Source organism: Pelodiscus sinensis, chromosome 13 (assembly GCF_052426305.1).
Source record: "Pelodiscus sinensis isolate ZL-2025 chromosome 13, ASM5242630v1, whole genome shotgun sequence".
Taxonomy (NCBI): domain Eukaryota; kingdom Metazoa; phylum Chordata; order Testudines; family Trionychidae; genus Pelodiscus; species Pelodiscus sinensis.
The window spans coordinates 5425261-5439074 of record NC_143064.1 but is presented as its reverse complement, the minus strand read 5'-3'; the positions used below and the strand labels follow the sequence as shown (position 1 = coordinate 5439074).

Sequence of the window (13814 nt, the reverse complement as noted above, 5' to 3'; positions counted from 1 at the left end):
TGCTTGCCCAAGCTAGCTTAGTTAGCAATAGCAGTGAAAAGAACATGGAGCTTCAGAGTAGACTAACAAGTTGAGTACTTACGCACTCAGTCTTCACTGCTGTTGTTACCTGCTAGCTGGGTTCAAGCTTAGTCTACTTGAATGAGCTATGCACAGCTCCTAGTGCACAGACCTACCCTCAGTCACGCACTCAAGGTCACATGAAAATGTATAACACTGTAGGAGAACATCTAAGCAATGTAGGACGCGGCTAGTCCGACGGGAACATCCTTGCCCAACAGGCTCCGTTCCTCCCCTCCCTCCACAGAGCGCATCACTGGAGGATCAAGACGACGGCCTTGGTGGGGTGAGACATTGAGAGAGATGTTCATGGAAGGGTTGGGAGGACACCAGGCCTGAAGGAGCAAGCTGTGGTATTCCGTTCCCTAGCTAAACCCTAAAGGGATTTTGTTTAGAGTGAAGACACCACATGCTTCATGTCCATCACCGTAGTGCCGTGCTCACCAACCAATAGATCCGGATCTACTGGTAGATCTTGGCGTCACTAACAGGGGATCCTGACTGGTTTGGCTGGGAGGGTGTCAAGTACCAGCACTTCAACTGCCCTTCCCCCGCACAGCCGCGTTGCTCCTTCCCTGTGTCTTGGAGCTCCCCTTATCCAGGAGCCTCCTGTTTGCTCTGCAAGGTGGGGAGACAGAAAAGGCAGCCACACATGTCAGGGTACCCCCTCCTCTCGCCCCTGTACTGCATCTCCACAGAGAGAGCAAGGCAGAGCCTTGGAGAAGGGGCAAAGTACGGCCTGGCCTCAAAGAAGGGGTGGGGAAGAAGGTAGGACAAGGTGGGATTGGAGTCTGAGGTAGATCCTGGATTGACGTAAATTCAAATAACGATCTCGTGCTTACAGAGGGTGGAGACCACTGCCCCAGGCTCCCAAAGGTTTTGTTTCTTGTATTTAGGAGTAACAGCAAAATACACATGCCACGTTCCCCCTCTACTCACAGGTAGCACTCCCACTAATAATCGAATGGCAGATCAGCCACGGCCTAGAAAAATGAAATAAAATACAAATCTGTCCCCAAATTCCACTCTGGCCTATCGCCGGTGCACTATGCACCTTCCTGTCAGCCGACTACAAGTACTAAATCCTGCTCCTTATAGGGAGGAATTGATTGGTTTTCAAAGGGTGAGAGAATAAAATGCTAAACATACTCCACTAAGGGTGACCTGACTACGCGGATCAATTTAGCTTTCAGCTCATAGACAGGCAATCATGTCTACTTTAGTAAATATTAACTTAGAGCATACTAGGCATGTCTATATACTGGCCCTTGCCCATACATATTAAAAGAATCTCTTCCCTTTGTCACCATCAATAACTTGAAAATATTGGACCCAGCCCTCCCTCAGAGTTGCAACAAGAGCTTAAACTTTACGATACTTACTTCGAAGAACTTACTTCAACTACTGAGGAAAAAAACCTAAAACATCATATTTCTCCCTCTTATCACAATCTCTCGGTCGTTAAACTCACTACTTCTCAACCCTTCTCCCAAATGTTACTGCTTATTGTTTTTAAGCGGTAGTCAATATCAGATTTCATTACAGACTCCATGTAAGACAAGGGAGCATCTAAGACAGCAATTGCAGGCATCTGTTGCTTACAACTTTTTTAATCAAATTTCTTCATTGCAGTGCACTTTGAATGGGAAGCGTGATTTTTCACGGCCATAAACAGAAACTATATTTTTAAATTCAGAGGACAGAAATACAAGGCCAGCATTAATTTAGTTCATAATGGCAGTACCTAGAGCTTTTTAACGAGTTATTGGTTGGACGGATCCACTGAATCATAGAACTGGAAGGGACCTCGAGACATCAAGTCCCGTCCCCTGCCCTCATGGCAAGACCAAGCACCCACTACGATCATCCTGGCAGCTGTCTGTCTGACCTGCTCTTAAATATCTCCAGCGATCGAGCGTCCACAATCCTGCCAGGAAATTTGTTCAGTGTTTAACCACACTGACAGTTAGAAAGTTTTTCCTCATGTCCAACGTAAACCTCCCTTTCTGCAATTTAAGCCCATTGCTTCTTGTCCTATTCTCAGAGGCCAAGGAGAACAATTTTTCCCCCTCCTCCTTGCGACACACCTAGTGTTCTATGATTCTATGAATCTCTCTCCAGCTACTATAACTAGGTCCTAAAACCTAGTTCGAATGACCAAGGAAAACCAGCTGATTCCTATCTCGGGCTGTGTCTAGACTGCAGGGTTTTTTCAAAAAAAAAGGAGCCTTTTTTCGAAAAACCTTCACCTGCATCTAGACTACAGCCACGTTCTTTCGAAATTAAATCAAAAGAATGCGGCTTTTCTTTCGACGGCAGTACTCCTCATTTCACAAGGAAGAATGCCTTTTTTCAAAAGTGCTCTTTTGAAAAAAGGCGTTCTTAAATGCAAACAGGGCTTTTTCGAAAGAGAGCATCCAGACTGCTTGGGTGTTCTTTTTCGAAAAAGCAGCTTGCTTTTTCGAAAGTACTGCTTTCGAAAGAGGCTTACAGTCTAGACGTAGCCTCAGTAGCAGCTGCTCAACACATCCCTAAACCTTGGCACTATTCATCTCAAAAACTTTTGAAAACGTGGCCTCGTACAATTCAGGTTATACAGGAAGCCAGAGGCAGATTTTAAACTTGTGGCCTTCTGTAAACCCCGATTCTCTTGCTTCTTTGAAGAACAGCTCTGATGTAAACATTTATCCAGTAGTATGAGCATCTTAATATTTTCCATACATAAAGGAAAAGGATGCCAGCCCTGTAGAGCTTACATTAGAGAATTAAATTCAGGCCCCCTAGTCATAAGCATTGTCCTGACTTTCAAATTACAATTCAGACAATGCAGCTACTTGGCCAAACACTACTTACTCACCTCAGTAAAAGTAGCAGGATCCAGTCCTCTGTTTAGCTAAACTATGGTGAATAATTGCTACAAGCACAAAGAGAAAAGAGCTGGCCTCACTGAAGTCAGTTGCCAAAACTCCCATTCACTTCAGTCAAGAATCAGAGGGGTAGCGGTGTTTTTCTGAATCTGCATAAACAACAAGACGTCCTGTGGCACCTTATAGACTAACAGATGTATTGGAGCATAAGCTTTCATGGGCAAAGACGCATCTGATACAGTGGAACTTTGCCCACAAAAGCTTATGCTCCAATAAATCTGTTAGGGTATGTCTACACTAGCCCCCTAGACTGATCAAGGGAGGCTAATGAGGGCAACCGAAATTGAAATTCAAGCCCGGGATTTAAATATTCCGCGCTTGATCTGCATGTTCCCAGCCGGTCGCCATTTTAGAAATTGACTAGCCCGAAGTAACTTCCTGCATCTACACGTGGCAGTGAAACTGGATTCCAATTTAAAGCCCTAACTCGAATTAGCTGGTATTCCTCCTGCAATGAAGTTTACCAGCTAATTTGATTTAGGGGCTTTAAATCAGAATCTCGTTTCACTGCCACGTGTAGACGCGGGCAGTTACTTCGGGCTAGTCAATGTCTAAAATGGCGACCGGCCGGGAACATGCAAATCAAGCGCGGGATATTTAAATCCCGGGCTTGATTTGCAATTTCGGTCGCCCTCATTAGCCTCCCTAGATCGATCTAGGGGGCTAGTGTAGACATACCCTTGGTCTATAAAGTGCCACAGGACTTCTGGTTGTTTAGTCACTTCAGTGAGGTCCAAATTGCATCTGTGATTGGTACATGTTTGCAAGAGGGGATTTTTAACAGGTAAAAGGATGAGAGTCACCCCTCAGTAAGACTACATGGCTGGTGAAGTTCAGCTTAGTTCATGCCTTGACGGTTGAAATTTGTTTTCCACTAGCAAGTCAATTTTAGACCAGAGTTACTTATGAACAAACAGGCCAAATCCTACTGAGATAAGTAGTCCCTGGAGCAAGATTCATCCCTCTAGCATTGGCCCGCTCCTACAGAGAAGGGGTCGGGTGAACTCAGGGAGAAGCCTATACTTTTAAATAAATGTTTCGCCTTTCTTCAGCTCTGTCTATTCACTCATACACAAAATGCTACTGTGGGGCAACTCAATTATTCAATAGATGTGAGTAAAATATTAAATCAACTACTTACACAAGGGCTGCTCAAAAGAAAGCGATGGTTTGAACAAAGTTGATAGCATACACAATGCAACATGAATAACTCCAGTGAAGAGGCAAGATGCTGGTTTGTTTTTATAGTTGGTGCATTGTTAGGAAGGTCCAGAAGGCATTTATATTGACACTAAGGATTGAGAATATGATGTGTGCACTCCATATAAATTAGAAACAGAACACATCATCACAAGTGGATTTAAATGTTATCAGAGGTAAGAAAAAAATCAGCCTTTACATATCCATGGTAGGGATGTCAATGTGTAGATGGTTACAGGATTAATCGATAAGCCTGGGCTTATTGGTTGATCCCATTGACTACTCGCATTTCCCCCCACCCCTTGCTGCCTCTATACCAGAGGCAGCAAGGGGGGAAGCAGGAGCTGGTGGTCCTCACCCACCCCGTGCTGCAGCCTCTGACAGAGAGGCAGCAGTGTGGAGGGTGAGGGGGGCAGGCAGAAGCCAGTACATGTGGGGAACCAGCTTTTAAACCAGCCCTGCACATGTGCTGGCTCCATGGACATTGTTGCCAAAATCATTAGAAATTGAGCCAGAAGTATCCACTGTGCCCTAGAAAATGGACCATCTCATCTTCACAGCTGCCCAGCAGACCCCCCCTCTGGATTCTCGGCCATGGGACATCCCTTTTGTTGCCTTATTCAGTTCACTTTTCAAAGGGTTACTTACAAGGCCGTGTGGTGTCTGCGCCCGCCTCCCATATATCCCAGCCCGAGTGCCCCGGTGGTTCTCACAGGCCTTGGGAGATTTCAAAGGCCTCTTCTTCCACCCCTTCCAAAAGCTCCCCAAACCCGATTTGTCCCCAGGTGCCGCTCCTCATTATCCTACTAAACAGGGCCACCGAATCCTTCACTTTTATCATATTGGACCCTCTTGGGCCTGGAGGCCCTATTTGAGCAAGGGACTGAGGGGAGCGGGCCCAACTTCCAGCATGTGGAAAGACCCACTTGTGACAGCGAAACGCCTCACAGGTTTCAGTACTTTGAGGCCAGAAGGCTGATCTGAGGCTCACCTAAAAGACAAAGGCACAACAAGATCTGGTGGCTAGAAACTGGAACTAGACACCAGGCTGGATGCAGAAGATAATGGTCCTTTTGGGGTTTAAGATATTAAGTCAAGTGGGACTTCATCAGGCCTTGAATTTGTAAGCTCCCCAAAGGAAAGGCCCCTTTCTTTGTCGATACATTCAACTGTCAAGTGTCATGATACCCAATAGCGCTTTATTCTAGAACCACCACCTTTCTGAAGCATGGAGGTCTGCCTAATGCCAACAGCTGACATTACACATCTGCCACAAGACAAGGAAAGGAGAGTGCCTGGACTCATAACTCAGAAATTAATACACATTTCTATTCCACATTTTTCTCGGATTCCCCCTAAAATCTGTTTCACTGCACCCTGGAATGATTTGGGTTCACTTTCTCTTATCCACTTCCTACCATGGTGTTTCTTCTGGGAAGGGGCTAAGCGTCCATTTCTAAATCAGTTCAAATTGTTTTCATCATGAGTTGGTTTTAACCAAGGGCAATAGTGAAACAGGCTCCAACTTGCAGCAACGTTCAGCGTTTCAGCCCCACGAGACAAAAGGCAGCCAAACCTTCCACGAATTTCGCACTTGGTTGTGGCTTCATCTTTTTCACACGTGTCTCCATTCCTCTCCGCTGCTAAACAGAACGTTTCCATGTTGCCAGCAGTCACCTGGCTAGTGCTAATGCTTCTCTCTCTCTACAGGAGCGATAATCATAGCAGACTTTCCCTTAATAAGGGGCATGGACTACTGGTGCGCCACAGATTACTTGCTGGTGGCCCTTGGAGGATTAACTGATGACATGGTGCTACAAGCGCCTCCTCATTGTTTCAAACTGATAGATGCTGAACTGGGAGGCAGCAGGAAACGAGCGAAATAGACGCTGTGATCAATTCTCTGCAAACGGGCCACCAGTCTTAAGCCTTGATGACAGCAGAAATCATGTGGTACCACGGCTGGGAATGCAGAGCCCCGGGTGGCTGAGAGAGGCTGTGGATCACCGGTGATCTTTAGGAAAAGAGCAAGTGACACATTTTCATCCACAGGGATCAGATGACCTTGCTAACGTTGCTCTTTTCACAAAAAATAAGAAGTTCAATTGTATACAACATGCCAGTGAAAGCTGAGGTTTCCCTTGGCACTGTTTGATCCTCTAAACTGGGTGGAGCCAGCGGCCAGGGGCTTCGCAAAGTGCCAAAGGCCAACTTCGGCTAAGACGGCATAAATTCCTGGATCTACATTCCAAACGTTATGACGACGTCGGGTGCCCAGCTTGAGACCTCCTCAAAAGGGCCTTTTCAGAAAACGTTAAGCACTCGCTTTCTGGAAATCAAGCCCCTTGATGCGGTCTGCAAATACGCTCAACTTTCCAAAAGTTTGGCCTTCGCTTTCACGTATGGTCAAGGCCGTTCCCCACTCTGGCACTTGGAGTGCAGAAGGTGGGGGCCCGCAAGAGACCTTAAATACCTTGCCTCTACTGGCTTCTGCTTAAAAGCTCCCCAAGGTCACAGATCTCCTGATCTTGGGAGGTAGCTGCTGCCACCACCAAGTGAAACAAACAAAAAAGACACTTTAAAGTTAAGTGCTGTGGGAATTTAAGTCTTGGGAGGAAGTGGGGGCATCAGAACTCATCCTGAGAACTTTTAGACCATTGCAGTAGTGATTCAGTCAAACGTATTTAGGCAAGAGAATCTAAATTCTTAAACCATTTAACCGGACAATAGGTAGGCTCTTTGTCTGCAGAGACTACTGCCTGTCACGTTACCAGAGAAACAGAGAATCCTAGTCATCCCTTGTCTTATCCTTGGATTGTCACCTTTTTGCTCTGTTTTTTTTACAGCACTGAGCACAGTGGTCCAGGAGTAGCATTGGTTGGCACTACTGTAATATAAACAATAAGAATAGCAGCCTTTTTAAGTTCTTTCCTCCATGCAATGTATTTGGACAGGACACGTGACAGTCAGTGCAGCCTCCAGCCAGCTGGTCACAATCCCCCTTCCCCTCTCTCACCATTGGAGTCTAGTTGGCTGAACATAATACCCCTGTGCTTTTCTCCTTTCCTTAACTCTAGCTCTCTTAGTTCTTTATTATTCTTTGGTACGTCAAGCAATGCAATGTATGGTTAGGTTTGTTGTTACATCAAAGCCGTAAGGCCAGACTTTGCCTAGAAACCATGTTGCTTAATGTATGCTTATGATTATGCATATAGCCTATGGAATGAGTGTGAAATATGAATGAGGAATACCCAGTCAAAGGCAGTTTAGGGTTTGTAAGGCAAATGAAGCTGCCAGGAAAAAAAATCTCTCACTCTCGGACAAGATGTAGCAACACAGCAGAAGCCTGGGACTGGCCCAGAGAAAGCAAAGCCTCCCGCAGATCTGAAGAGATCTCCCAGGGAACCTCATGGCTGAGTCTCCAGGAAGCTGACGCCAGGCCAGCACTCCAGCCACCTGCGAAATCAAAAGCAATCTACACCGCACTTGCAGCCTGCCTCCAAACTGCCAACATGAATGTGATGTGTGGGTGTGAGTATCACCTTACCCTTAAGAATCGGTACCAATAAACGACCCAAAAGCAATATGGCTCCAGCTCACCCTTTGTCCTGCTTTGTTCCTCAGCAGGTCTTTGAGGAAGGGCAAATTAGTCAAGCAATCAAGAGGCAGAGGACAGAAGGGTTACAAGAAACCTGTTATTCTAATATTTCTAGATCACCAAAGACTGCCAGAAGAGGTCTCAAATAAAAGCCCGTGTCATATTGTCCATCGCTATCTTTGCAAAACACACATATGGCTATTGTGTAAGAAGTTTTACATATTCGCACAGCAAATAGCGTTCTTATGGTCCATCTCTAGTCTGGGGACTGGCCAACAGCAAAGTTGACAATCAGGTTTTCTTTCAGCCAAGAAATGGATGTCCATTTACATGTAAATTAAGTATTGTATAAGGGCCACAACAGGTCTCCACTCACTGATGGGAGATGAATGCTAATGAAGGATTGTGAAGTCCTCAGTGAGAGAAAACCAACAGCAAGACTTGTCCCGTTTAAGAATAACACAATGAACTTTTGAAACAAGATCTGAGGTACAGATGAATCCCTCAGTCTTCCTTTCGTCTGCAAGGACAACCTGGCAGGGGGCTTGATCTAACCATAAGGAGACTCAGACACACTGGGGAAAGAACTTTAAGGGAGCTTCCTCGTAGGAGATAGGGGACGGCCTCATTAGTTAAGTGCAGTCTCCAACAAAGGAGTTGATTTTATTTCTGACCGATATTCTTCTTCACGTCCACTTGAATCTCTGTCCTCTGATAATATATTGATAGGGAAAACAAGAACACATTTTAGCGCTGTGCATTCAGGAGCGCTGAGTTCTAAGGGGTAACTAGTATGCAGTGGGGTATTGTTCCTTTGAGAACAGCAGGCCTGGTACCTCGGTGAGTGTTCAGTGGACAACTCCAGAGTTGGCGTGTGCTTATCACTAACCTGGAGAGAGAAAGCAAAGGCCTGGAAGACAGTGCCTGTACTGACAGAGACGGATAGTTTCATGGAGCTGATCCACAGGCACAAACAAGACTCCCTCATGCTAAGGCCAGGCGGTGGTGGTGGTGTGTGGTCGCTGCCTATTAATTTACCCAAATTGTGAACTCAGCTATAAAAGGTCACAGCAAGTGAATAACCCATAACAGCAACAAATGTTGATGGAAAAAGTGAGGTAGACATATTTAGTCCACACAAAGAGGCCTACTAATATCATTCAAGCACTGCATTAATAGCATGCTCAGTACACTAATTACACGTTTAACATGTGACCACTTAACACGTTTTTGCAATAGCACGATTTTTTTTTAGGAAACGTTTTTCGAATAACACGACTATCCCCGAAATAACACGAAAATAATCAAGTGGCGGACTACTTCACGTGGCGGTATAAGTTGGTGAAAACAGTGGTAATATGCATGAGCGGATGAATACACGTGATCACAGTGCTCCTCCGCTCACTCATGTGTTTATCTTCGTGTTTTAACAAACCACAGCAACTTGTGTTGCTAGTTATCCTGTGTTGCTAGATAGCCAATGTTGTCACTGATGACCTAGCACCAACAAAAAATTGACTTTGCCGCCACCACCTGAAACACAATCCCCACCTTTTCTATTATTTTTAATGGGAAAATTGACCCCGCATAGCACGTTTTTGCTTAGCACGAACATTTCAGAAACGCATCTATAGTGTTAAATGAGGAATTACTGTAAACAAGAAAATGGGGGACTGGAAATTTATGAACCAAAACTGGCGTGTCAGAAACTAGGCCTAATGAGTGGACAAAATAATGAGGGAATTAGCTATTCTGCCTTTTGCCATCCTAAAAGAAAGACTTTAATTTTCGGAAGAAAAATTGGCTACAGGAGCAAGCTTCACCATCATAGTTGGCACCCCTGTCTCTTGGGAACCCAGGACTGCAACATCCTGATCTGGACAGCGAGAGACACCCCAGATAAAACTGCCATTTCTATACACTCCAGCTGAATCCCCACCACCAAGAATGAAACAGGTTTGGACTTTAAGAGCAGCAATAGCTCTAACCTATCTTCTCTTTTCCCCAGAAGGGAAATGATTACTATCCTGGAGACCATCCAAGACAGTCACAAACGTGTTTTTGCCTCGAAAGACGCTCGCCAGCTAAAGGGAAAGGTAACAGGAGATGTTGTTCCAAATGAAAGCCTTCCGTAATAGGTCACACTTCAAATGCTTGTTTTCCCATCACCTTTAATACAACATTAAAAGGACACTGAATGACGTTTGCCCCGGTGTTAAGAGGCAGAGGTTTCTGTATGCCAAAACTCAAAACCTTGTTTGATGGAGTTTAACGTTGGACAGTGACTGGGTTGAAGTAACACCTTCAACCCCTATTAACTGTCTAAGGATGTGTTTACACAGCACAGTTATTTTGGATAACAATGCGAGTGTCTACACAGCAATCCCGTTATTTCAAAATAAATTAAAAAATAACAGATGGATTATTCTGACTTCTGTAACCTCATTCCATGAGGAATAATGTCTCTTCCAAAATAGCTATTCTGGAATAGCAGTCACGTGGACGCTCCAATGCTGCTATTTCAAAATATTCTATTTTGGAGTATTTCTTCCGGAATAGCTCATTTCAAAATAAGCGTGCCGTGTAGACATTCCCTAAAAGACGACAAACAGTAGTGAAATTCATCACTATCTGGAGCATTGTTACACTACCCCGAGCATTGTTACACTACCCCGAGCATTGTTACACTACCCCATGAGCTTTGGGCCAGGCCAAAGTATTGGCTAGAAAAGCTTCCACTGTTTTCAGGAGACTCCACATCAAGCTCCTTATTATGGCCAAATCCCAGTCACCTGACTTTGGCAGAGTGCTGGCCTGAGGAAAGTGAGATCTGGCCCCTGATGTGCTCACGATTCAAGGCTATCGGCTCAGTGTTACTATTCGGAAGGGTTACATTTTATTTGTGGGAGAGTCCATCGTGAGAAACACAATGTGACTGAAAGACCAAAGGAAGACTGCTCATTAAGGGTATGTCTAACACAGCAACATTATTTCAGAGTAACTAACATTATTTCCAAAATAACATTGCCCATGTCTATACACACACAGTAATTTTGACATAATGCCGAAATTATTTCCCGCAGGAGGACTTCTGTCTCCAACTCCTGCAACCCACATTTTATGAGGATTAAGGGAAGTTGTGGGAAGTGTGCTCTCTCTCAGACTTACTGCTGTGCAGACAGAGCCAAAAGCTGAAATAAGCTATTTCGATATGAGCTACACAACTGACGTAGCTCAAGTTACGTAGCTTATTTCAGATATAGCCCTGCCGTGTAGACATACCCTAAGAGCCCTCTAAGCCCATACACATGGCACACAATTACCACAGAAGAGTAGCTTAGACACAATCAACCAAAAAAGTACTACACATTCAACAAGCTCTATTGTATCCCATATCTGCTTACTACTATGATCTCAGGAAAGTCACAACTATAGGCAAGATCTTGAGGCCTAACCCTGCTCTTCATCCTTAGACATGAATCCCTGTCGAGGCCAGAGCTTGAGAAAAAGACGTGAGCTGAACCGACTCTCCTAACACTGGGTAAAAATAACCCATTGGACAAGAAGTTACTTTTGGTGCCAGTGCCAATTCTTTACGTTAGATGGTCTCTTCTTTCTATCTATAGGATAGCTGGCCTAGAGCTAAGACAAGATACTTTTAAAAAATACATTTAATAGTGTTTAGGCCCAATTCTTATTTGCATATAGGCATCTTTATGCCTCCCGTGGCATAAAAAAGCCTGAATGTAAATTTATATTGACTTTAAGATCCTTTTAGATTCTCACAAGGACATGTGAGTCCGTTAGTGTAATTGAGAATCAGACCCTTTAAATAAAGAGCAAAACACACCGTAAGAGACTCCTTAGACAGACATACCAGCATTTGTTGTGGTCAGTCATTTTAGAGTTAACATCACTGCACAAAGAATACACTTATAGAAATTCCAAAGATGGTAAACCACACAATTTAGCCCGCTGCACATGTAGCAGGCAGCTTGCACTGGATATAACCCTTCTCAAGTAATTGATCAGCAAGGATCATGCATGCAGAATGAAAACGGGACGGCCAACGGATCTAGGATGCCATCACCAAAGCCATACTTTGTTCCACACAAAATAAGAATTAAATTTTTGTGAGACTTACCGGAATTTCTCTTTGAGACCAACTTCAGATTTGTGCTGAATACTGTACAGGTCACAAGAACCAAGAGAATGGGAGGCTTCATCTTTTACTTTCGTTGACAGCTGAAAGACAAACATAGCATGCACTCTGAATCTCAGCTCTTCACTACAACAAAGCAATAGCTGAAGATGAACTTTTCTCAGAGAGCCATTTTGGGACAGTGGCTTAATACAGTGGCTTCTAAATGGGTAGAGGGGAGCATGATGTGACCTAGAGAAACGATATTTTGAAATGAATCATTTATCTGAGTATCAGATAAAAGTCTTTAAAATGACACTTAAGTTTTTTTCTCATTTAGAAACTGCTAAACTATTTATCCGAACTAGTACCTATTATATTAATTTGTGTTTGTCCTACTCAGGAGATTTTAATGGCCAAAGCAAGAGTTGTCTCCTACAAAGAGAAGGTATCTTTTAAAATACTTTGATCTCTCATATTACATGGCAAGATGTAAGAGCAGCTTTTTGCATAATTTCTCTTAGAAACCTTATTTCCTCACTGGTAACGTAGCAAGAGCTGCTGCAATGAATACTATATCCGAGATTTCACCTATTAAATGAACTAAAGACGAGTGAATGAAATTCAGAAGTCAATGAATGCAATTCTCAGGGTTCTTATTAGAGAAATAAAATTAGTCTTCCCCGTGAATTCAGCTGTCAGCTTTAGATTGCCTATTTTAGAAAGGAGAGAAATCAAAAGTTGCAGGTTTAATTTATAAAGTTACTGAGCCAAATTCCACTTTAATAAATAAAATTCACTCAACGCTCAAGGAAGTGGGGTTGCAAATATACAAGGGAGCAGAATTCAGTCTCTTATGCATGCATAACAAATAGCTACATTAAATTCTAAACCAGCAAGTGCTCTTAAACATGCTACTAGCTTTAAGCAGTAGTTCCACTGATTCACATGCTTAAAGGGAAATGTGAATCAGGACCCAAGACAGAGATAACATTATCAAAAGACCTGCATGGACTTCAACAGGTTTTTGATCAGTCCCTTTATTCTCAGCAAAACACACACACACACACACACACACACACACACACATTAGATCATCATATTAGCAAATTTATAGACATTACAAGAGTACTCAACATGTAAATGCAGATTGTATCACATATTACTGCTTTTAAAGAACTGCTGCTGTGAAATGTCTATCAAACCAAAGGCAAAGGGAATCAATATTGAAGTGCACACGTAAAAATAATGCATTCAACTGGATTGTCCCTGTCCCTTCAGAAGCATCTGTAATTAGGAGACCTGTGAATTCCTGCATGCAGATCTGAATTTTTTTTAATTTGAAGATGTCAAAAGGGTATATACTGCCTGTGATTCTCTGGAAATCATATTTTAATTTGAGTTTAGCACATTACATCTTTTCCCCCTCTTAATTCCACTACCAGCCTAACTGTGGCATGAAGAAAGTGCAAGGGACCATGTATAATCTCTTGTATGATGGCAATTATGCTGCTATTCTATTATTTCAAGTACCACTTCATTTTAAGACTCTTCCTCCCGCTCACCCCATTCTCTAGAGTACTATCGCTCTAAATATGCACGGCTTCTTTCCCCCAAATTCCACATTCCCTTGAGCACTTTATGCCTATTGATTCCCCAGGGTTAGAATGTTAGAGAACCAAAAGGCTAGGGGATGAATCATGAGATGAGAAGGCTGTCTCACAATGGTTAATGAAAGAATTTAGTATTTTTCCTTAACCTCTCCTCGGAGTACCCAATCCTGAGACAAGGCGCGCCATCTTGACGAGACATTTTTTAAAAATGTAATTGAACAAATCTTTTGATGGATAATTGCAATGATGATGTTATGCTCGAATGACTTTCAAGT

General features: G+C 43.5%; 1 protein-coding gene across 1 annotated transcript in view; it reads right to left on the bottom strand.

Annotated features, from left to right (window-relative positions):
* Window positions 1–13814, bottom strand: part of IL1RAPL2 (interleukin 1 receptor accessory protein like 2) — a 672068-nt gene that overhangs the window by 636058 nt on the left and 22196 nt on the right. The window contains exon 2 of the mRNA XM_006127932.5: window positions 11930–12030. Coding sequence (XP_006127994.2) covers window positions 11930–12011 — 82 coding nt within the window. The 5' untranslated portion in view covers window positions 12012–12030. The remainder of the gene's footprint in view (window positions 1–11929; window positions 12031–13814) is intronic.